The sequence below is a fragment of the Sorex fumeus genome, unplaced genomic scaffold (assembly GCF_029834395.1).
Source record: "Sorex fumeus unplaced genomic scaffold, SorFum_2.1 ptg000100l, whole genome shotgun sequence".
NCBI classification, from domain to species: domain Eukaryota; kingdom Metazoa; phylum Chordata; class Mammalia; order Eulipotyphla; family Soricidae; genus Sorex; species Sorex fumeus.
The window spans coordinates 9,654,103-9,679,678 of NW_026606157.1; the positions used below are offsets into that span (position 1 = coordinate 9,654,103).

At 52.0% G+C, this 25,576-nt stretch overlaps 1 protein-coding gene across 1 annotated transcript in view; it reads right to left on the minus strand.

Moving 5' to 3' along the window:
* Window positions 1-25,576, minus strand: part of DNAI7 (dynein axonemal intermediate chain 7) — a 41,896-nt gene that overhangs the window by 2,986 nt on the left and 13,334 nt on the right. Inside the window, exons 7-15 of the mRNA XM_056134600.1 lie at window positions 23,929-24,205; window positions 23,791-23,838; window positions 23,351-23,365; window positions 17,820-17,828; window positions 12,721-12,760; window positions 9,737-9,897; window positions 8,694-8,850; window positions 2,712-2,926; window positions 449-616 (exon numbers count right to left, since the gene is read on the minus strand). Of these exons, the coding sequence (XP_055990575.1) occupies window positions 449-616; window positions 2,712-2,926; window positions 8,694-8,850; window positions 9,737-9,897; window positions 12,721-12,760; window positions 17,820-17,828; window positions 23,351-23,365; window positions 23,791-23,838; window positions 23,929-24,205 (1,090 nt within the window). The remainder of the gene's footprint in view (window positions 1-448; window positions 617-2,711; window positions 2,927-8,693; window positions 8,851-9,736; window positions 9,898-12,720; window positions 12,761-17,819; window positions 17,829-23,350; window positions 23,366-23,790; window positions 23,839-23,928; window positions 24,206-25,576) is intronic.

Genomic DNA, 25,576 nt, shown 5'->3' on the forward strand with positions numbered 1-25,576 from the left:
ACTCCCACGAGTCATTCCAGAGTGCAGAGCCAGGAGTAACCCCTGAGCATCACTGGGTGTGACCCAAAAATCAGAAGAAAAAAAAAAGGACCCAGAGGCCGTGGGATTTCTCTGCTCCTCCTGTGGCCTGAGCTGCTGTGTTTGGGGACATGCTGAGTCACCAGCGTCTTAAGAAACCGCGAAGCTGTCTAACGTGGGAGAAGGGGGAACGGGGAGATGGTTCCCTCGGTGACTGGAACTCCCGACTTCAGGCCCACCCTAGGCCCACTCTCTGGGGCCCCACGGTGCAGCTGAGGGGCCCTGATGTGGGGTCTCGCCTCTTGTTTCCCTCCCTCCCCTCGAAGCCTGGGCTGACCGGAGAAGGACAGTGTAAGCTGTCCGCAGAGTCAGAGGCGTCCTCTCCTCGCCTCTGAAGGCGCAGCACACTCGGGGTGGGGGTCACGCTTACCTTATAGTTTATAAGGACGTAGAAGTGAGAGTGTCCAGAGGGGAAAATGTTCAGTCCGGCTTTTTTTAAGGCAAGAATGAAAGAAATGGGCGTCATCCATTTTCCTTCTAGGAAAGTGAAGTCCTGGTTGTTATGTAAGTTGAGGGACGCTAACAGACAGAGGTTGTCCTAGTTTTCAGAAAAGAAGGTTTTTCTATGAGTCAGAGAAACTCATTATCATTCTGGGGCAGGCCTGGTCTGAAAGTTCCGGCACCAAGTCTGCCCCGAACTCGAGCGGTTTCCTCCTTGGGGTTTCAAGCAAAGAGGCGAACTAAAGCATCTCCCTGGGGGCTGGAGCGATAGCACAGCGGGGAGGGCGCTCGCCTTGCACGCGGCCAACCTGGGTTCGATTCCCAGCATCCCATATGGTTCCCCAAGCACTGTCAGGAGTAATTCCTGAGTGCAGAGCCAGGAGTAACCCCTGTGCATTGCTGGTGTGACCCAAAAAGCCAAAAAGCCCCACTCCCCCCCAAAAAAGAAAAAAATAAATAAAGCATCTCCCTGGACCATTTCATTGTAGGCGCTTGGAATATTTTCTACTCACATTCTATCGAATGGGATGCAGCGATAGCACAGCGGGTAGGGCATTTGCCTTGCAAGCAGCCAACATGGCTGACCCGGGTTCGATCCCTTTGTCCCTCTCGGAGAGCCCGGCAAGCTACCAAGAGTATCTCGCCCGCACAGCAGAGCCTGGCAAGCTCCCCATGACATACTCGATATGCCAAACACAGTTAACAACAAGTCTCATGATGGAGACGTTACTGGGCCCACTCGAGCAAATCGATGAACAACAGGAGGACCAGGACCTTGACCGTGACCATGAAATTCTATCGAATTACAACAGCTATTTGCTAGGCAGCAGGGGGTGGGGGGCGGGAGATGGGAGTCACAGGCAATCGTGCTCAGGGTTTATTCCTGGCTCTGCAGTCAGGAGTCTCTCCAGACGGGTTCAGGGGACCATATGGGGTGCTGGGGGTCAAACCCAGGTTGGCTTTGTTGCAAGGCAAGTGATGTACAGGCTGTATTATTGCTCCAGCCCCTCAGGTGATAACTTTTAAGAATCACGCTTGGATGTTCAAATTTTAGTTGTAAGAAAAATCATCATGTTTGAACTTAACAATATAAAATTATTGTTGAGTTTAAAGGTTTGCAAGGGGCTGATGGAAGGTGTCGAGGTGATTTCACCTCTCTGGTGTGGGTTTTTTGTTTTGTTTTGTTTTGTTTTGTTTGCTTTTTGGGTCACACCTGATGATGCTCAGGGGTTACTTCTGGCTCTGCACTCAGGAATTATCTCTGGGGGTGTGCAGGGGACCAGAAGGGATGCTGGGGATTGAACCTGGGTTGGCTGCGTGCAAGAAAAATGCCCTACCCACTGTACTATCCTCCAGCCCATGGTGTGGTTTTAAAAGCAAAATCTGACAGTCTGGTGAACCTGCACATTCACAAGGAATTTCAGGCTCTTTCGTTGTTTTGCTGAGTTGGGGGACAACGGCCCACTGCACTCAGGGCCTACGCTTGGCTCTGGTGAGGGCTCACTCCCAGAGATGCTTGCAGGGCAGAGCAGAACCAGGAGATTGAAGGCAGTCAGCACCTTAAGCCCTCTGTCTCTCCAGCCTTGAAGCGACTAGAGTGAGGTCCCTCTCAGACACCCTAAAATCCACTCATTTCAGCATTTCAAGGACACGTTCAATGATTGATTTATAACTTTACCATGTGCTAAAAATATCATTGTAAATCAGTTTTAGAACATTTCATTTGCATACTCACACCTGCCCCCTGCCCCACCCCCCAGCAAAGACCCTTCATCACATTTCCCAGCCTCAACCCTACGCAACCAGGTCCACTTGGTGCCTCAGTGGTTCAGGCTGAGTTGCAACGCCATGCCACTGGAGAGCAGCGTCCAGCACGGGGGCAAAGACCAGGAGCGTCTTGCAAAGTGGATGACCAACTCTGGAAACCACTGCCCGGACAGTGGCTGGCGGCTTCCCTCACTGACCTAGTCTTGGCTACTTCAGCAGAGCCCCCAAACCCAATAAAACAAGAGCACGGAGTCCCCCTTCCCCCGGGCCATTGCCCATTAACGCTTCGCCTAGCATGAGAGCACAAGGTAAAATTGAAATGTACGTATTGGACGTTTGAGGGCATAACGCGGCATGTGGGACCTCCTGCCCTCACCGGTACCCCCAGAAGCTTCCTGATACGGGGGGGTCTCGGGGTCACGTACCTTGATGTGGATCTGAATCTTGGCAAACACTGTCTTCACAGTGAAAAGCGCCTGGTTCAGGTCGAGGGGCACGAGTTCCCAGTACTGGAAGGGCATGTTGATGTGCGTGTCCTGGATCAAAGTGATGGGGCCGAAGGTGTCCAGGCTGAAGGACACGAGCCTGCCCTCTGGGTTGTAGGTGGTGTGGCTGATGCCGTCCGTCTTCCAGTGTTTGACTTTATGAAAGATACAAAGAAAGTTTGGTTTTTACTGACACAAAGCATCTGCTGGAAGAAGCCCCCCGCCCCGCCCCAGTACTGGTGGGTGGACAGATTTGCCACCTACAATAGAAGCTCCAGAGACCAACGTGTCTGGGAGCGGCTCATGCCAGTGGGAGTACATCCCAGCTGGGCTCAGAGCTTTGGGATGAAAGAAATGTGGGGTTCACACTGACCTTGCCCCCGGTCACGATCTCCCTTCCCCAAGGACAAGCCACACCCCAGGCCTGTCTGCATGCTGGTCTTTCTTCCTGGAGTAGTTGGTCTCGACTGAAGTATACAGTTACTTGATTTATTTGACTGTAGTTTAGGTCACAGGTTACGATAGTATTAAAGCTTATGGAGCTGGTGTGCAAATTACTGCACCCCCCGCCACCAAGGCACGGTGCCCCTTCCCTTCCCTTCCCTACCCTTGTCACCTCCAGTCTCACCCTCACTGCCACCCCCGCACCCCCCACAACTGATCAGCTTTGCAGTCCAAGGCCGAGGGTTGGTCTGTTCCCTTGACTCCTGTCTCAATAATGTGAAATTTACCCTCGCTGGTGGGGGCAGCCCTCCCCGGAATTCGGCACTAATCAGCCTCTCCCGACGCACCCACTGCTCCGTCACAGTTTAGTCCCACCCACAGCCCCTGGTGACTGCTCGTGAATACTTCCCCAACTCCAGGAAAACAGAGATGCTCTGTCTTCTCTGGGTGTCTCCTATCACGCAATGGGGTAACCATGGTCGGTCCCTTGTGTTCTTCAGACTCCGCAAAACAGTGCGGTTTGAAAATGGGCCCCAGAAGATGATCCATGATAGAACACCCAGAGACTCCAGCACAAACCGTCTGCAGTGGCACAGTAAAGCGGCAGCCTCAAAAATGAAAACAGGGAATTCTGCTGCGTACCCATGGGCGTGCAGGCATGTGCGCGCACTCACACACACGTACGCACACTGCACATGCACACACACTCACATGTGCACACACATGCACTTTTCACACACACGCACATGCACGCATAACACGCGTACCCTCACATACACACACGCACACACATATACACACAAACGCACACACTTGCACACGAACACACTCACACGTGCATGCACACACATGCGCTTTCACACACATGCACATGCTCGCATACACACATGCACACACTCATATACACACACACACTCACATACACACACACACACTCATACACACAGGCACACACTCACACACACGCAAATACTCACATACACACACTCACATACACACACGCACACACTCACATACACACACGCACACACTCATACACACACGCACACTCACATACACACATTCACACACATATACTCATGCACATAAACTCATGCACACGAACACACTCACATGCACACACACATGCGCGTTCACACAATGCACGTGCATGCATACACACGCACATTCACATACACACACGCACGCACACACTCACATACACACACGCACACACTCACATACACACACGCACACACTCACATACACACATGCACACACATATACTCACGCACATAAACTCATGCACACGAACACACTCACATGTGCACACATATGCGCGTTCACACACATGCACATGCATGCATACACACGGACACTCACATACACACATGCACACACTAACATACACCCCTGCACACATATGGACACACGCACGTAAACTCACACACATGCACATGAACACACGCTTGCACACACCTGCATACACACTCACATGCGCGCACACATATACACACGTGCACACACTTACACATAAGCACACACTCACATGCACACACATGTACACACATGCACTCACACACGTGCACACGTACACGCACACATGCGTGCGCACACACATGCACGCACATGGGTCTCCCCAGAAGGACTCAGGCATGACCCCAGTCATGTTCCACCAGTGGTACAGCCTGACTCTTCGCCTATGTGTGGCAGGGCTCCAGGGGCCCTGAGATACATGGACATGAAAGGAAACAAATCCAGACGTGTTTCTATCCGCAAGCCCTCCGTACAAGAGAATGCAGGGAGAGAATCCCATTTCCTACCGCACCAAAAAAATGAATTGGATACCTAGGAATAAATAAAGCCGAATTAATGAAAGGTTTGTACATTGAAAGCTCTAAGAGCTGCTGAAAGAAATAGAAGAGATCAAGAAATGAACAGATAATCTTGACTCACGGACAGAGAGGGGAAGAATTATTCCCTAATGCAGCCTTCAGATTCAGTGTCATCTATCAGAGTTCCAATGACTTTTATTACAGAAATACAACCAAGAGCTCACAAACTTTGGAATTTCAAAAGATCCCAATTGTCCAGATAATCCTGGAAATTAAACAAGACCAAAATGGAGTTTTCACACTCACCTCAAACTACTGCAGACCGGTAGTAACAAACAGTACAGTATTGGAATAGAGAGTGGCAGATCCCTCGACCAAACCAAAAGTGCAGGGAAAAAACAGGAACATGAATAAATACCGTCAGACAAAGCATACAAGAGTATTCAATGGAGCAAGAAGTCTTCTCAACATACCAGCTGGGAAAAATGGATGGCCACATGCAAAAGAATGAAACTAGCCACATTTGGGGACAGAAATTATACGTGGGCTCAGACTTCAACATAAATCTTGAAAGCATAAAATACATAGAAACAGGATGTATGTACCATGTTACTCTTTGCCATTGGCCTTAAATTCAACTGCAACTGCGACTTAAAGACAAAAGCAACACAGAAAGCAGGACTGCTGCACCCCACTATACACATTCAGCTCAGCCAAAGCTCTGCATTCCCTCTGAACAGCGGAATTCTGCATAAGAGTGATCATGCAAACAAACAAACAAACAAACACCAAACTCCTGAATAAAGGAGATTTTTGCATAGCCTACAGCATATAAAGGCAATATCTAAACTATATTTTTTAAAAATAAAAAGCTCGACAAGCCAAACAACAACAACAACAAAAACCACCCAACGAAAAAAAGAAGAGCCAGGATGGGAAGCAATGTAAAGACTTGTCCTCTGTGTCTTTATCTAGAGTGTGAAAAGCGCTGATTAAAAGAATCACCAAGGCCCGGAGCTCTGCGCTCCACAGTGTCACTAGCATTCACCTGTACCTGGAAACTGCCGAGTGCCACAGATGGGTAACGGGACCACGGGAAATCGTGGATGCTACTAGCAGGCACATCAAGTGCCATGGCACCTCAAAAATGGAAAACCAACATATGAAGGTCACAGAGAGTGAAACCAATTTTCCATTCACCTCAGCGACTCTACTCCTAAGTTTGGATAACACTTTACTGCTCCCGCCGGGAGCTTAAGGTTGATTGAGCCACTCCTACAACAGAGCAACTGAGGCACAACTAATAATCCTATATCGCTTTTCTCTTTCCTTTACGTCACTTGTATGGTAAATTTAGCAATGTCCTTTCTGTATAGACACAGGAAGACAATTGATGCTATGCTATGTAACCTGGGAGTCAATTGACTCCAAAATAATATCTACTCCTGGGCGTCCGTATTTACTTGACTCAAGTCTCAGTTGCCCTTAGTTCCTACCACTCCAAGAGCAGGGTCCCGATGAAAGACTGATGGACCCAGTGCAAGCTGTGAGCTACCCTGGCATCGAAATGGGCCAGGCCCCAAGTGCCATGATCACTGTATCACTGTCATCCTGTTGGTCATCGATTGCCTCGAGCAGGCCCCAGTAACGTCTCCTTCATCCTAGCCCTGAGATTTTAAAAAGTACCACATTCGAGGCTCTTTCAGGATCAGGAGAATGAGACCCATCATTGTTACTGGTTTTTGGCATACTGAATACACCACGGGGAGTTTGCCAGACTCTGCTACTTTCGGTAGCCTGCCAGGTTCTCCAGAGTAAGACCTAGATAATAAGATGTTGCGCGGCCGCAAATGCGGCCACGTGCTTCCGGGAACAGGGTTTTATAGTCTCTGAGTCTTGGCCGTTGATGGGATTACACAATGCTGGGGACTGTTGGTGGGTGTTAAAGACCACATACTGGAAGATGGGGATCTGGGTGGAGGAGGCCCCAGTCCCAACCTGAGCAGGGTTGGAGATCTACGCCCCAGGTCCCGCACACCTAGGTTCCTCTGCCGGTTCCTTCATGCGTGAGGCTCGTCTGAACGTGTGGAGAGTGGTTTTAAGCATGGCTGTGGCTGGAACCGGAGGTCTTCAGCTGCCGGGGTTCGGCCATGATACTTAACTATAAGAGCACAACCATGACACACCTCCAGACAGAGACTCGCGTGTGGAGGTTGGTGGCCCTGGCGTCCATCCTCTGAGCTTGGGCAGATGCTCTGGCTGGACCCAAGCCTGGTCCACTCGAGTCATGGTCTGAGGCAGCACTTCCTGTGCCGGCTCTGGGTTTCCCTGCCAGCCTCTGCTCGAATGCGAGATGCAGAAGCAGCCTCTCCCAGAACTCTGTCCTCAGGTGTGGGGTCAGTGACAGCTGCCCGCACCCAGGACATTGACCACACCCAGGATGCTGACCACTCCTTGGACCGCCCGGGAGAATCACAACTCGGGTGTTGCCTGGAAGTCAAGACTTTGGCCAGAAATAAGCTATGACTGGGAGAGATCCCCCCCCAGGTGGGGGGACAAACAGTCCAGCCCAGAACTGCTGGCCTTGGTCACCTGGAGCCCTGGGCCTCAGCACCAGGCCCATCTCCCGCCTCGGTTCAGGAAACAAACACTCACTTGGCCCTACTGGCTTTTGACTCTCTACCCGCCTAAGTTCTGCAATCAAATTCCTCCCCCGCCCCCCCACACTGTGTGGCGGCCACAAACCCAGAGCCCAGAAGGGTGGGGGAGTTCCCCCGCACCTCCTACTCCCAATCCCGTATGGGGGGGGCATCTGATAAGCCCTCCCTCCCCAGAGGCCTCTGTCTCTTTCCCCTCAGTGCCTCTCTGCTCCATGCAGGGACCCAGCCCTCTTAAATCTTAAATTCAGCGAAATAGATATGACTGTGTCAACACAATAAGTAACTCATAATTCCTTGATTTTCCCGTAATCAGGCAAATCATTTTCATTGCCCATGATAAAAGTAAACCATTGTCTAGAGATAAATTCTCCAAGAGTTAGTGTTTCCCAGCAAAACAGGTTCCCCATGGTTTGGGAGGGCGAGAAGGAAAAGGATTCATGATCCTTCTAGGTCTTTGTCTGAGTTGGCACTGGAAATCAAAGAAAACCAACTTGATCGATGCACAGACCATCGTGAACCCTGAACCCTCATCTTGTCTGACCTCCGGAACTCAGCAGGGTCAGGCAGGTTTGGGGTTTGAACTTGAATCCCCCCAAGTCCCCAGGGAGACTGTCTGGCCCACTGTATATCCCTCTAGCCCCAGAATCAAGTTATAATGACAATCTGAGTTATTTTAGGGAGCATGTAGGCTTTTTCCTTTACGATTGTATCTGGACACACACACACACACACACACACACACACACACACACACACACACACACACATTTAACTCATAATGGTGCACAGTATAATAACTATCCAGATAGCCCCCTTCAGGAAGGAAGTTACAAAACTCAGCCAAATCTTAAGCCTGGATCCCTGTTCATGTCTCTGGTGAGCAGAGGAAACGAAGCGGATTGTGAGATGGGGCCTTGGGCGCGTCATCACACCTGTGGTTGGGGGTCTCATGCTCCCCCCGCAGTGTCGGACACTCAGCCAAGGAGGAAGAAGCACTGCTGTACCTTGAGGGTCCCACCTTGCCACCTGGGGATTCTCAAAGAAGATGACATTTTTGTGGACCTCCAGCGTGACCTCAATGGGCGGGAAGGCGTTTTCTACGTCAACCTCTTCCGTGGCTTCTGGTGGGTAGATGTATTTCTGTAATCCTTCCTGGAGCACCTTTTCAAAGGGACCAAAAGTAGCACTGACTTAGCAGCTGACTAATCCGAGATACAAACGTCACCAGTACAGTTACTCTTTTCTGCTTGTTTGGTTCTTTTGGCGGGGGACTCACAGCCAGCATGCTCATGGTTAAATCCTGACTCTGCACTCAGGGATCACTCCTGGTGGACTCGGGGGACCCTAAAGGGACCCGGGGATAGAACCCAGGTTGGCTGTGTGCAAGGAGACACTGCATCGAACGCGCTATACTATACTCTGCCCCTGCACAGTTCTTAACAAGCACTATGATTCACTTCCGCTTCGCTATACATTAACAAAACATCACACCAATATTTTTTTAATCATAAAGAATCAGAGTTCAAAGGTAATCACGGTGCTCTGGGATCCCCGCAGGCCTGGTTCTGTCCTGCGACTCCCCCGTCACCTCCAAGCCACAGGGCTGGGGGGCGGGGAGGCCCCCCACAGCTGGACAGAGGCACAGCGAGCCTCGGAGGGAGACCTCATTTGAAGGTCACTCTGACCCAGTCTCAACGGAAGGCACCACGCTTCAAGTTCAAGGTGACGTGCGATCCAGGTGCGAGCCGCCTGGGTTAGGTCCTGGTCCTTAATTTTGTTCACTTCCTCCAACACACTTTTGTTTCTGCAGATGCCCCTGGCTTGTATGGAGTTTGTGTTTGTGTTTGGTTTGGGGCTCACGCACTGGTGCTCAGGGACTACTTCCTGCTCGGTGCTTGGGGGGTCACTTCCAAAGGTACTGGGGGCAGGGCAGGGGCGAATTCAAGTCTGCCCAGCTTCCTGGGGTTCCGTCACTCGGAACAGAGTGCAAGAGTGAGGAAAGAGGGCAGCGGTGAGCTGTGTGTGTGTGTGTGGGGGGGGCACTCACCCGCACGATCACCCAGCCCTTCACTGGTTTACACTGAGGAGGCAGTTCCAGAACGTCCAGGTGGTACACACCGCCCAGGGTGGAGAACTGGCACAGGTCGACCTCGTCGTCTTCAAAGATTTCAGGCTTGTCCTGCACGTTCTCCAGCATCTTCAGCTGCGCTGCAGGGAGAGGAAGGCCAGTACACATCTGAGTCCTCATTTTTTATTATTATTATTACTACTATTATTGGGCTGGAGTGATAGCACAGCGGGTAGGGCATTTGCCCTGCACGCGGCCGACCTGGGTTCAATTCCTCCGTCCCTTTTGGAGAGCCCGTCAAGCTACTGAGTGTATCCCGCCCGCACGGCAGAGCCTGGCAAGCTCCCCGTGACATATTCGATATGCCAAACACAGTCACAACAAGTCTCACCATGGAGACGTTACTGGTGCCCCCTCGAGAAAATCGATGAATAGCGGGAGGACAGTGCTATACTACTACTACTACTACTACTACTACTACTACTACTACTACTACTACTATTCATGTTTTCTTAGGAGGGAAACAGGAGGAAATTCCTACACTGCTAAAGGAAGTTTTTACTTCACTAGATGGTACGATTTTTTTGTTTGTTTTTCAGGAAGAATCTGGACAAATTTTTAAAAAGTAGTACAGTGAGGAGGGCCGCCGGCTCTGTCCAGGGCAGAAGCTGTGCCCCTCCCCTGCCCCCAGCACCTTTGGAAGTGACCCTCAAGCACCGGGCAGTAAGTAGGCCCTGAGCACCAGTGGGTGAGCCCCAAGCCAAACCCAAACACAAAATCCAAACAAGCCTGGGCGTCGGCAGAAACAAAAGTGTGTTGGAGAAAGTGAACAAGAACGCAGCTCCAGAAAACATGCTCTGAATGATGTGGGAAAGAGAGTCCTCAAGAAGGAGGAGAGACGAGAGAAGAGACGGATGAGAAGCAGCGGGCCCGGGCCGCTGTGCGTCAGTGGTGGGGGCAGAGCGGCGGAGCTGAGTGTCCAAGCCACAGAGCCGACGGCTGAAAGCAGGAGCCCAGACTCAAGCCAACTAAAGCGACGCCCACCGAGAGGGCAGTCGAGAGGGCAAGTGGGGTGGAGGGGTTGGGGGTGGAACCCTGGGAACGGGGGTGGAGCGAACCTGGCCCTGAGCTGGGGTCGGGGCTGCAACGTGGGAGGCCGAAGACCCAACGGTGAGTGACTGCAAACCACGGTGCTTCACCGTGAGACTTGTTGTCCACAAAGTAAAATTTCATTTCACGTTGACATGAAATTGGTGGCGGTGGCAAGAAGGGACTAGAAAGGAGGCGGTGACGAAGTCCAATCTCAGATGGAAGGGTTAAGAAATTCAACATCCCTGTTGTCCTGACCTTTTCCCAGACTGTCAGAGTTGGCAAGATGAGACGGCGAGATAAGACTAGACAAGATTCAGAAAGGTGTGTGTGCTGTGTGGATGCGTGTGTGTATGTGTGTGTTGTGTGTATGTGTGTGTTGTGTGTGTATGTGTGTGTTGTGTGTGTTGTGCATGTATGTGTCTGTATGTGTCTGTGTTGTGTGTGTGCATGTGTGTATGTGTGTGTTGTATGTGTTGTGTGTGTTGTGCGTATGTGTCTGTGTTGTGCGTGTATGTGTGTGTATGTGTCTGTGTTGTGTGTGTGCATGTGTGTGTTGTATGTGTTGTGTGTTTGTGTGTGTGCACATGTGTGTGCTGTGTGTGCATTGTGTTTGCATATACACATGTGTATGTGTGTGCTGTGTTTTCATGTGTGTATGTGTGTGTATGTGTATTATATGTGTGCATGTGTGTATGTGTGCATATGTGTCTGTGTTGTGTGTGTGCATGTGTGTATGTGTGTGCATGTGTATATGTGTGTGCGTGTGTGCATGTGTGTGCACCCGTGTGTGTGTGTGTTTGTGTGCACGCGTGTACAGCATTGGGTGGGGGTGGGGGTCCGGTGTCTGGGTGCTGGGGAAGGTCAGCTACAGGGGTGGCTCCTCACTGCCACCCTCCGAGGCCGCACTTCTGTGTGGCCTGACCCGGCTAATCCCACGGGAGGTCAGCAGTGCATGTGACAGGCGCGAATAAGCCACTTCTGTAGGATGCGTGGCACCTTCCAAGTCCGTGTGGAAGACTGTTCAAGAACGATAAAGCCTGCCAGGTGAGACAAATAATTTCTACAAAAGCATGAGTATAATAGGACGCTATGGTTTTAATGAGACAGAGTGTACACAAAGTAGCATTGTACGATGAACCGTTCATAGATTTACTCGAGCGGGCCCAGTAACATCTCCATCGTGAGACTTGTTGGTACTGTGTTTGGCATATCAGATACGTCACGGGCAGCTTGCCAGGCTCTGTGCTGTGCGGGTGGGATATTCTCAATAGCTTGACGGGCTCTCCGAGAGGGACAGAGGAACTGAACCCAGGTCGGCCGCGTGCCAGGCTTTGCCGTGCAGGCGAGATACTCTCGGTAGCTTGCCGGGCTCTCCGAGAGGGGCAGAGGAATCAAACCTGGCTCAGCCGGGCCGGCTGCACACAAGGCAAAATGCCCTACCACTGTGCTATGGCTCCAGCCCATTGTTGTACACAAAGTAAAAAAGAAAAGAAAAAAAGGGGGAGGCTTCCACAACGGATCCTCATAACATCAAAGAAATCACACTCAGTGTGTGTGTGTGTGTGTGTGTGTGTGTGTGTGTGTTTGGGGTCACACCCAGCAATGCTCAGGGATTATTCCTGGCTCTGCACTCAGGAATCATTCCAGGCAGTGCTTGGGGGACCATCTGGGATGCTAGGAATCGAACCCAGGTCAGCCGCGTGCAAGGCAAATGCCCTCCCTGCTGTGCTATCACTCCAGCTCCACAATTCACACTCTTAAGCCATTTTGGCAACATCTGGATTTGTTGGTGTCACGATGACCCCACATTGGTGGACAGACAGAATACTCTGATGAAGCTGAGACTGAGGGCCGGAGGAATGAGGAGATACCTGCCGAGACCCTTTGACTTAGCAGCGCCATCTCCAGCTCCTGTGTGAGGTCGTCTTCCTCCACTGTCGGCTGAGGAAACAGGACAGGGAAGGGGGTCAGGCTCCGCCACCCACGCCCAGGGCCCCCCACTGACACCCGCTCTGGCCTCAAGCCGGACGCACGAATGCTGTTCAACCAGCAGCCCCAGGGGACGTGTCCCACAGGACGCGGCAGAGCAGGAGTGAGCCCCGTGACGCGGCCACGGAAGGAGGGTTTGCGTTTGCATCTCGGTCTTTACTATGTTGCTGGACTGTGGCCATCAGCTCTGAGAGAGTGATTCTGAAGACTGACGGCTCCTTGCCTGGTGGGGTGGGGGTGGGCGAGTTGGGGGTTGGGGGAGATCCTGCAAGAGTTACTCAGCGTGTTCTGTGCTCGACCCAGCAGTGCCAGGGGCCCAGGACCAGGCTCAGGGCCTGGTGCATGCCGATTTGGGGTGTCCCCTGATGGACAACTCCCCTGAGGGACAACGTGTGACCGTGACCAACACTTTCCTGAGGGACAGTGTGTGAGCGTGCGGGACACCCCATTCCAGCCCCCTCAGGGACCTTCCCCGGCCCCCGCTTTGGGGTCTGCTTCTCAGGGACCATCTCCTGAAGGAGACCTGGGTAGAGGCCCTCAGTTCTAGAACATTCTTCTCAATCTGCCACCAACTCACCGCTGTGCCCTTGGGCATGCGTCCTCACCTCTGGGCAGTGGCCGGGTGGCATTTCCGCCCCTCTCTGGGTGCCACACAGAGGCCACCTGGCAGTGGCATGCGAGGCTGCTATCTCTCTGGACAAACAGGGAAAGAAGCCTGTGGAGGTCAGGCCCACGGGCCAGGTCCTGTGATGGCGGCACCCTGGGGGGTGTGACTGAGAAGGAGATGTAAGCAGGCAAGTGTAACCCTGTGGGACTCTCCCCTGTGAGACAGTGTGACTGTGAGGGACTCTCCCCTTAGGGAAAGTATGTAACCATGAGGGACATTCCTCTGAGAGACAGTGTATGACCATGAGGGACAATGTGTGACCGTGAGAGACACTTCCCTGAGGGACAGTGTGTGACCTTGAGGGACACTCCCTTCAGGGACAATGTGTGAGTATGAGGGACACTCCCCTGAGGGGCAGCTTGTGACCGTAAGGGACATTCCCCTGAGAGAAGTGTGAGACCGTGAGGGACACACCCCTGAGAGACAGTGTGTAAGCGTGAGGGATACTCCCCTGAGGGACAGTGTGTGACCTTGAGGAACACTCCCTTCAGGGGCAACGTGTGAGTGTGAGGGACACTCCCCTGACGGACAGTATGTGACCATGAGGGACACACCCCTGAGAGACAGCATATAACTGTGAGAGACACACTCCTGAGGGACAACGTGTGACCATGAGGGACTCTCCTCTGAGAGAGACAGTATGTGACCATGAGGAACACTCCTGAGGGACAGTGTGTGACCATGAGGGACACACCCCTGAGAGAGAGTATGTGACTGTGAGGGACTATCCCCTGAGGGACAGTGTGTGACTGTGAGGGACACTTCCCTGAGGGACACTTACAGAAGTACAGAGTGTGCGGCTGCTCTTGGGAACCAGGTGACACCCAGCGAGTCCCTGACCTCGGACCCCAGTTTTCTTCCTGTCAGAACCTTCTGCCAGAACTCTGGTACCCAGAGGAGAAGGACAGAGAAGGGAGGAATCAAGGAAGAAGAGGAGAACGGGAGGTCGTGGGCGACAGGGAAAGGGCTTCAGTCATACAGTCATGGTACAGCCAATACCCAAAACAAACTCAACAACACTGAAAATGAGATCTAAGCTGCAACCACCACAACTTTGGAATGTTGGAATGTGTCTGTTATGGGGACCCTAGGAGGGAGGGGCCACGAAATATGGGAACTCTGTTGGAGGGAAGCTGCCACTAGTGGTGCGACTGGTGTGGAAATAGTATATGCCCCAAACTCAGCTATCAATAACATTGTATACCACAGTATACAAAGACGACTGCTGGACTAGAGCCATTACCAACTGGATTCCACAGGATGTCAAAAGACTGTGTGGCCGCCCACCTACAAGATGGTCAGACTTCTTCGTCAAGACCCTGAATGATCGGTTTGAGGCTCTTTGTGTTCCTAGAATGAACAGATGCCATTGGGCTACACTAGCACATGACAGGGACAAATGGAGACATTACTGGTGCCCACTCGAGCAAATCGATGAATAACAGGAAGTCAAGTGATCAAGTAATCAAGTGACCACAGTTCTTTAATTATTCTTTTTTTAAATTTAGGGGTGGAGGAATTTTATGTGTGGCTTGAAGGCCAGCCACACATGCTAGGGGGAAAGGGAGCTCAGATAAAGAAGGGGACAACAAATAAAGGTGTTGGGAGGATCCTCCCAGGATGGGAGAAGCATGCTGAAAGTAGACTATAGACTGAACATGTTTGCCACTCAGTGCCTCTTCTGCAAACCACAGCACCCAAAAGGAAAGAGAGAACAAAGGGGAGTGTCCTGCCACAGAAGCAGGGGGGGATGGGGGGGATGGGGGGTGGGAGGGATACTGGGATCCATGGTGGTGGGAAATGGGCACTGGTGGAGGGACGGGTATTTGATCATTGTATAACTGAAACCCAAGCACAAAAATTTGTAAGACTACAGCTGTACTTCATGGTGTCTCACTAATAAAAATTTAAAAAAAATTTAGGGGTGGGCTGGCGTGATAGCACAGCAGGTAGGGTGTTTGCCTTGCATGCAGCCGACCAGGGTTTGATTCCCAGCATCCCATATGGTCCCCTGAGCACCACCAGGAGTAATTCCTGAATGCAGAACCAGGAGGAACCCTTGTGAATCGCCGGGTGTGACCCAAAAAGCAGAAAAAAAAATTTAGGGGAGGGAGCGAGAATGCAGCCGGGAGGGCTCTTGCCTGCAGGCTGCCAACCCGGGTTCGATCCCCGGCATCCCCTCTGGTTCCCTGAGCACTGCCAGGGGTAATTCCTGAGTGCAGTTTGAGGAGTAACTCTGAGCATTGCTGGGTGTGCCCCTCCAAATTTAAAGGACCTCCTGGTCTGGTAGGGAAGTTGGTGAGGAGATGGGGTACCCCGGGGGGGGGTGCTGCAGGTGACCGGGAAACAGGCCATTCTGCAAGGATGGGGTTGGGGGAGCCAGGGTGGCTGCTATGGCAAACCTGGAGAGAGAACTCGGCCCTTCGCCAACAGGCAGGACGACAGTCCGAGAGCATGAAGGCAGAAAGGCGGGGAGCAGAGAGGGTCCTCAGACCTCCGGGTGGCAGGGAGGCTGCGGGGAGGTCAGAGGGGTATGCTCAGAGCTGAGGCTACAGAGAGGAGGGGGGTGGGGGAGGGGAGCTCACGGGGTACTGGGAGACTCTTCCTGGCACAGTCAGTGCTGGGGTTGGGCCCATCGTGATTTGAACCAGCTCCTACCCCCCCCAAACATCGTAAAAATACACTCATATTTACACCAGATACGGGTAGGGCGTTTGCCTTGCATGCGGCCTACATGGTCGATCCGAGTTCGATTCCTCCACCCCTCTCGGAGAGCCCAGCAAGCTACCGAGAGTATCTCTCCCGCACAGCAAAGCCTGGCAAGCTCCCCGTGATGTAATCGATATGTCAAACACAGTAACAAGTCTCACCATGTTACTGGGCCCGTTTCAGCAAATCGATGAGCATTGGGAGGACAGTGACAGTGACAGTGACAGGTACCCTTACTGTTATCTTTGATGTTGGTTTTGAGTATCTTAAAGACAGAGATTATTTGTAACTTCTTCCACAGAAGCTCAGAGACCCATATGCTATATCACACATGCCCCACAGATCACTAAACTATTTCTGGAGATGATTATTGTTTTATGATACTGACCATAAGCTTGATTTCTATCAAAAGTTTGCAAACTGTACTAATTGGGAAGACGGAACTGCCCAGTGCTTACAGTATTACAGGATTGTCAAGATAAAATTTGGTATTAAGAGCCCTCTAGTGACAGAGTTCTTAAGGGAAGGAAAAGAGGGTCAGAGCCGTAGCACAGCGGGGAGGGCACTCACCTTGCAAGTGGCAGACCCGGGTTCTATTCCTGGCACCCCACAGGGTCCCCCTGAGCACCTATGGGTGTGGCCCCCAAACAAACAGACAAAAAAGGAGAGCTCTTCTGCATCATCTTCTAAATCTAAGAGATTCGATGCTAAACTAACAAAGTACTAAATATCTGTAATTTGTGGTACCATCCCAGGCTACATATCAAGTACGACCCCAGTACTATGAGTCAGAAATTCCTGATCTCTGTCTTTGGATTCCTCTCCAAACCCAACAGAAAGATGATAAGAAATGTAATATTTATACGAAAATGTGCCAACCTTAAGTTGTCAGTCTAAGCAGTTCACCCCATGTGACCCCAGTGACCCCCCCACGTGGGCACTGCTGTGGCCCCTGCCCAGCTGGGCCTGCTGGGATCATAAGACTACCATCTCACTTCTTGGAGGTGTAGCCTGGCTCTTTCATTGGCTCTCGGTGAAAATTCCCACCACAAAACAGGAAGAAAGCGGGCAGGGAGAAGGCCGGGGTTAGATGCCTCGCTGATGCCACCAGCCAATCAGAGAGCTAATCCCTGTCCTTCCCAAGCTCTTCCAAATGCGCAGCTGTGGCAGAAACACTCCCAGGTTCACTCCCAAGGTCAACATAACCCTGACGCCCGTATCAGACACGACAATTCCCTGTCCTTGAACACAGGCAGAAAAAGCCCTCAGCAAAAAGCAGTGTGCTTTCTGTGTAATAACAGGACAGTAACAGCTAGTCATCACTAAAACCCAAACCCAAACACCACTAGACAAAGCAGGGAGGACACGACATTGTTAGGGCGCGGATCGTGATCTCCCTTTAACGACAAAGAGACTCCAGAGACTGCAAACAGCAAGCAAGGTTTATTGTAAGACTGGCTAGCCAGGGTCAAGCCGCCTACACAGACACGCAGGTCAGTTAGGTGAGGCAAGACCCCGAACTTCTTCAAAGGGGATCTTATATAGGTCTTCACTGGCCGTTACAGCAAAGCCCGCGCATTTCATAGCCAATAGATTTGTAACAACATATGCTTTCTTAACCAATCCAATTAAGGGCACATCACGTCTTAGCCTATAGTTTAAAGATCAGCATTTTGCGTCGGTGCTTAGGAACTGACAGGTTTTTAAGGCAGTCCTGGGTCTTGCAACATGGGTCTTGTGAGAGACATCCGGTTATCTGGTCTGACCCCCACCCTTCGAGGACCTGTATCTGAATTCCTTGCTCAGGGGCAGAAAAACCAGTTATTTTGCAGTGCAGGCTCCTACAAAGCGGATCTGAAAAAGCTTATCTAGACCTGTTCCTTGAAAAACGAGTTATTTTGCAATGCAGGTTCCTATTAAGCTAAGTTAAATTCATTCTGGTGGTAGTCCATTTTGGGCCTGTCCCTCACAGCCATACTCCAACCAGAGAGAGGTCATAGCTGACACTCAACAGCGAGAGCAGGAAGCTTCTCCTTGGAGGCCATCGCCAGTGCTATGATGCCCGTGTCGCCACTTTATTCCTACGAGGTCCCGGAAAACATGACCACAGCACTTGGGGTGGGGATAGCACACAAACCAAAAAGGAGAATGTGAAACTAGCTGCAGGCAATACATTGATGCAGAAAATTCTAGGCCAGAGACAATACAATGGATGAGATGCTTGCTCGCCTTGCACGTGGCTGAACCGGGTTCCATCCCTGGCAACACAATAAGGTCCCCTGAGCTCCACCAGGAGTGACCCCTGAGCACAGAACCAGGAGTAAGCCCTGAATACCATTGGTATGGCCCCTAAACCACTCAGAGAAAAAAGCAAGTGCTCCGGCCCTTTGAGTCATCTCCCGGGCCCGTCAGCTGAATTTTCATATATTAACAGTGACCCATCAAAAAGGGTTTTGGGGGGCTGGAGCGATAGCACAGCGGGGAGGGCATTTGCCTTGCACGCGGCTGACCCGGGTTCGATTCCCAGCATCCCATAGGGTCCCCTGAGTACCACCTGAGTGCAGAGCTAGGAATAACCCCTGAGCATCACTGGGGGGTGACCCAAAAAGCGACACACACACACACACACACACACACACACACGGAATCAAGAGCCTGGAAGTACCCCATACTTGAATGGTGAACTCATTCATTTGGAAAACGAGACAAGAAAATACAACAGGGGGGTTGTGGGTGGGTTCAGGGAGAGAAACAATCCAGTATCTTTCATGAATGCTGGGGATGTTGGACAGGCACGAGCAGAGCATGAGCCTGACTCTTCCACCAACCTGAAGCCTTCAACCAGCAGAGAAAGCAGAGCAGGAAGCTCTTCAGTAACTTTTTTGTTTTTCACTAAATGCAACGCAAGCATTTGGGGCCAGAGCAATAGTACAGCAGTGTACAGCAGGTAGGGCATTTGCCTTGCATGCAGCCGACCTGGGTTCCAGCCCCAGCGTCTCATACGATTCCCTGAATCCCACCAGGAGTCATCCCTGAATGCAAAGCTGGGAGTAAGCCCTGAGCACCACCACGTATGGCCCCCAAACCCAAAGAAAAAAAAAACAAAGGCAACAAAAGCAAAACCCGACATTGGAACCACACGAGCTTGTCATTGGTCCCAACGTTGGTTTTTGCCTCAGTTGCCTTTGTCTGTTTTAGCCTGGAGGGTGTGAAAGACACTTGCATGCACACTACCCCCGCCTGGGGCCACCCGGACCCCTGTGGGAAACTAGCAGCCTCTTGTGAAATTGGGGGTTCCTTCTGTTTGCTTAAATAAAGTGGGTTTGTGGGTGCAGAACCTGAGTGATTTTTTTTTTCAATTTTTATTAATGAAACACCAAGAGGTACAGTTGTGGACTTACAAGTTTTCGTGCTTGGGTTTCAGTTATACAATAATCGAGTACCCATCCCTCCACCAGTGCCCATTTTCCACCACCACGGATCCCAGTATCCCTCCCACCCCCCCACCCCTCCCATCCCACCCTGCTTCTGTGGCAGGGCATTCCCTTTTGTTCTCTCTCCTATTGGGTCCTGTGGTTTGCAAGAGAGGCATTGAGTGGCAATCATGTTCGGTCTGTAGTCTACTTTCCGCATGCTTCACCCATCCTGGGAGGATCCTCCCAACACCCTTTATTTGGTGCTCCCTTCTCTATCTGAGCTCCCTTTTCCCCTAGCCTGTGTGGCTGGCCTCCAAGCCATGGAGTGAACCTCCTGGTACCTATCTCGGCTATTCTTGGGTGTTAGTCTCTTATTTTTGTTACCTTATGTTCCCCAGATGATTGCAATCTTTCTATATCTGTCCCTTTGAGTGATTTTTTTAAAGGGAGTGGCAGGACAAATAAGTTTAGGAACATCTGGGTTAATATCTAAAATGAGTGAGGTGGGGGTAGGGTGTCTGGAGCAACGGATCAGGAGATCAGGGAGCTTGCCTTGCAGGTGGGTGATCCCGGCCTGGGTCCCCAGCAACATAAATGGTCCCCCAGCCCACCAGGGGGGATCTGTGATCCCAGGTCCAGGAGAAACCTCTAAGCACTGCCAGGTGTGGCTTAAAATGAAACCAAACCAAAATAATAATAATGAAAATTAAAATGGGCTAAAGGATCCGAAGACACATATTTCCAAGGAAAACACACAGATGAGCATGGAAAAATGACCAGACAGGCAACACCTCTAAATCGTCAAGAAAACAGATCAAAACGACAAGGCCCTCAGCTTTCACAGCGAGAGAGGCAGGGAGCAAGAAGACACCGCGCAGCAGGGAGGTGAGGGCGTGGGAGCAGTTTCTGGGGACGATCTTAGTTTTAAAGAAGTTTCCATCATACAATCATACATCCTGCAAATTGCCTTTCAAGCTAATGGGCTTAAAACTGAGCTTTCTTTCCCCCCCTTTTTTTTTCTGGGTGTGGGGGTGGGGTCACACCCAGGGGTGCTCAGAGTTGACTCCTGGCTCTGCACTCAGGAATTATTCCTGGTGGTGCTCGGGGGAGCATATGGGATGCCGGGGATCGAACCCGGGTCGGCCATGCCCAAGGCAAGCGCCCTCCCGGCTATCCCGTCACTCTGGTCCCTCAGCTTTCTTCTCAACTGCCCATTTAAACCATGTTAAGACCAAGGTCATTAACTCAACCCCTGCCCCCACCCCTCATAGAGGTAAAGGGACACCTAACAACGGACAGGGCTCGGAGGCTGAGCACCTCCAGGGTGCGGAGAAGGAGGAGAATCCAACATACTGAGCCCTTCCAGAAAGCTGATATGAGACCTAAGAAGCAAAATCCCAATTTATTTTATTTGTTGTATTTTTTTTCTTTTTGGGTCACACCTGGCAATGCACAGGGGTTACTCCTGGCTCTGCACTCAGGAGTTACTCCTGGCGGTGCTCAGGGGACCATATGGGATGCTGGGAATCGAACCCGGGTCGGCTGCATGCAAGGTAAACACCCTACCCTCTGTGCTATTGCTCCAGTGCTCCCCAATTTATTTTAATACAATCATTTTACTCCAAAAATATTCCGTGTGTGTGTGTGTGTGTGTGTTGGGGGGAGGTGCAGGGGATGGAACCCAGGACTTACCACGAAGCATGTGCTATTCCAAGCCACATCCCCGCACCTTCAGGAATTTTTAAGCTATTCTGGGGGAAGGCATTTCTCTAGCAGTGCTCAGGGGGCCCAGAGGCCACTTCCTGTGACCCTCGGACACCCAGGCCAGTGGCTGACTGCACAGGCCCCAGAAAGTGGGAGCTGGCGGTTCCAAGGGCCCCCCCAGTGGTACAGGGGCCTCTGGAGCTGTATGTGGGGATGCTCAGGGGACCGTAGGGTGCTGGGAACACAGGGGTGGGCTCAGGCCACATCTCTGCCCCTCCTTGTATAGGATCCCGGCCCACGTGACACAAATCACATAATCCCCATCACTCTAAATACCAGTTTGATCCAGGATTTCGCTCCCGGTAAGCCCCTTAGAGTTTTACATCATGGTGCCAGTACTCTACATACCGTCCTTCACAGGACAGTCATGCTCTAAATACCATCCTTCACGTGGATCTGCATACTCTAAATATTATCCCTCATAGGGACCGCCATGCTCTAAATACCATTCTTCATACAGACCATCATGCTCCAAACACGATCTGCCATACGGACCACCATTCTCTAAGTACCATCCCTCACACGGACCGTCATGCTCTAAATACCATCCTTCACACGGACCATCATGCTATATGATCTAATATCACATGCTGCTATAGTATTTTATGCGGGAATTTCCCCTCCCCTCTGCTTCCCATCCTAGGGTTCAGAGCCCGAGTTCCTTCTGAGCAGTTAGTGGGTTTGCTTTGGCTACTTGTATTTCGAGCAAGAAAGAAACCATCTGCTGTCTTTCACCTCTAGGCTTCACGTGGCATCCTCATCTCATGCTCCAGCCATGTTGTCACAAAAGGCACAATTTGGCTGGAGTGATAGTACAGTGGGTAGGGTGTTTGCCTTGCACGCGGCCCACCTGGTCAACACAGGTTTGATTCCTCCGCCCCTCTTGGAGAGCCTGGCAAGCTACCGAGAGAATCTCGCCCGCATGGCGAAGTCTGGCAAGCTCCCCGTGACGTATTCGATATGCCAAACACAGTAACAACAAGTCTCACAATGGAGACGTTACTGGGCCCGCTTGAGCAAATCGATGAACAACAGGAGGGCAGTAACAGTGACAGTGACAAGGAAGCTTGGTGGCAGGTGTGGGGAGCTGTCAGCACTTGGAGGGGCGTGGCACCAGGGAGTGTGTGGGCTGTGTGGTATTGGAAGCCAAAAGGAAGTCGATAGGACTTTAATTTGAAGTCTAAGGAAACTGCTGTATTGGGAGAAAATTGGAAACTAACAATTATGTTCTTAGAGTATCTAGCAATTTCTATCCTGATATCAAATTTATATTCTATCCAACTCTTAACCCTAACTGTGTTTAAAGATGATAAAAAGCAAGGACTGGAGAGCTAGTTAGGGCACTTGCCTTCCACACAGCTAACCAGGGTTCGATCCCAGGTGCCACATCTGGTTCCTGAAACACTGCAAGGTGCAATCCTGGAGCATGGAGCCAGAAGTAAGGCCTGAAGTAGCTTAAACTCTCCTCCCCCCCCCCAAAAAAAAAATCAAACAAAATACAAAGAAGACCTGTAGGTGACCTTTTGCCACCAGTTTGGGGGCCAGAGAGATAGCACAGCGGGTAAGACGCAAGCCTTGCATACTGCCAACCCAGGTTCGATCCCTGGCACCACCTTTGGTGTTCCAGCACTGCCAGGAATGATCCCTGAGCATAGAGCCAGGCATAATCCCGGAGCACAGTAGTTGTGAGTCCCCCAACCCCCAAATCATTGTTTTTTTTTGGTTTTTGGGTCACACCCGGCGAGGCATAGAGGTTACTCCTGGCTCTGCACTCAGTACTTACTCCTGGCAGTGCTCAGGGGACCATATGGGATGCTGGGAATCGAACCCAGGTCTGTCGCATGCAAGGCAAACGCCCTACCCGCTGGGCTATCACTCCAGCCCCCAAATAAATATTTTGGGGAAAAAAAAGATAAAGCAATAAACCATGATATCTTAAGCACCTGTACGAAAAACTATTTTTGGTTCTTCCTAAAAATGCAAATTCTCTGTGGCTAAAAATCAACAAATAGAGGCAAAACCAAAAAGAATTTTAAAGGCCACGGAAAGCCCAGACCCGGCCCACCATTGCTGAATCCTGAGAAAGCCTATCCCAATGCCCCAGAGGCCGTTTCCTCTGGCCCAGGGGCGGATGGGATGGAAATGGAGGAGAGGGACCAGCGGCCAGCCGGCCGGAGTCTGTGGTCCCTGGAGACCGGGAACACTGGTTGGTGCTTTGCACAGCTCCATTGAGAGCTGTGTTGCCACCGTGCAGGGAGAAAGCCTGGGGAAAGCTTCTCTGGGGCCAACTGGTGAGAGCATCACCCCGCATCCCTCCCCAGATGCTCCCGGGGACGCCGGGAAGGGCCAGGCTGGACCACTGCCCTCCGTTCCCCGCGCTGTCGGGGACCTACCACTTGCAGGCTGCTCTCGGGCCTGGGCATCTCCTGCACCTCCAGCGGCACCTCGGCGTCCTCATCCTGGGCCGACAGCAGGTCCTCGGCGGGGCTCTCCACCAGGCTGTCCCAGGCCTCGGGCTCTGAGCTGCCCGCGACCTCGGGTTCGGGGCTGCCCGGCGCCTCCGACTCGGGGCTGCCCGCGGCCTCTGGCTTGGGGCTGCCCGCCAGCTCGGCCACCACGCTGCCCGCCGCCTTCACCCCTGTGTCCTCTTTGCTGGGCTCCGGGGCGCGGTCGGAGGCGGCGGCCACAGTGGGCAGCGGGGACACATGGTCGAAGTGGGTGTGCAGGAGCCGGAGGGCGATGTCGCTGGTGGCTAACACCCTGGGGATCTCGAAGCCGATCTCTGTGCCACAGAACCGGATGCTGCGCTGCCTGTGAGACAAACACCCACCTGAGGCTCCGGGAAGCCTTGGTCCCGTGGCCAGTGGCCAGCTGGCGACTTGGTGCATGTGGTCATGCTCGGTGCTCTCCGTAGTCCCCTGGACTGGTGGCCAGTGGTACCTCCCCATCACTCTTATGCTCTTGTGAGTCTCACTCCACCCCTCCCCCGCCACCAAGGTCCCTCTCCCATCTCTGGTGGCTCCTTCCTGCCTCATATCTGGGACCTGCTTCCCACCCACCCTCCCTCCACGGCACTCAGACTCTTGTCCCCGCTTGCTCTGCCTGGACATTGTCATTTCTGTGGCCTCCATTCTGGCCACGGGGACAAAACGACGCTTGGGGATACCGCATATCCATCTGTGGGCCCAACAGACGCACCACACAGGCCACGTGGAGGGTGCTGTGATTAGACGCACAAGAGGCCACTTGACAGAATCAGCTTGAGTCCACTTCTCAGGACACGCCTGACACTGTCTGTGGTAAGGACCATGTCTCCTGAGCAGGGGAGGGTGTAGAAGCGGCCCTGACTGGGCTCTGGGTGTAGTTTCACGTCCCAAGAACCTGCGGTCCCCTCACAGCTTAGAACCACTGATCTACCCAGGTGACCCCCAGGTAAGCCTCAGAGCTCAGTTTCCTCCGTGCCCTGGGCGGCGAGGCTCTCTCAGAGGAACCTGAGTCCCACCCTGAAGAGCCATCCTACCAACCCACTCTCCACCCTCATCAGAGCCAAAGCAAGCGCCTCTGACTCAGAGACCCCCGCGTCTGCTCTTCCATCCGGGGTTAGCACAGAACCCCTTGCTGTCACTCTGTGCTTTGGAAGCAGCACAGCCTGGTTCCCTGGACTCTTCTCTGTACGTGACATATTTTACAGTGAATCACGCTCATATTAGCATGCTGTCTCTGATGAGACTTAAACCACAGGATATTTTTTTAATTAATGAATGAAGCTTGGAAAATATGCTGTTCCTTTATCTCCCCCTCGTCCCTCCCTTTCTCCCTCTCCCTCTCTTTCTTTCTCCCTCCCTCTCTCTCCTGCCCTCTCTTTCTCTTTCCCTCCTTCCCTCCCTTTTCCTCTCTCTCTCTTTCCCTCCTTCTCTCTCTCCCTCTCTCTTTCTCCCTCCCTCTCTCTTTCTCTTTTCCTCCTTCCCTCCCTCTCTCTCCCTCCATCTCTCTCTCCCTCCTTCCCTCCTTTCTTCCCTCTCCTCTCTCTCTCTCTCTCTCTCTCTTTCATTTGTTTGTTTTTGTTTGGGGGTCACACCTGGCAGTGCTCAGGGCTTACTCCTAGCTCTGTGCTCAGGGATCACTGCTGGTGGAGTTCAGGGGACCCCACGGGGTGCTGGGGATCAAACAAGGGGCTGTCCA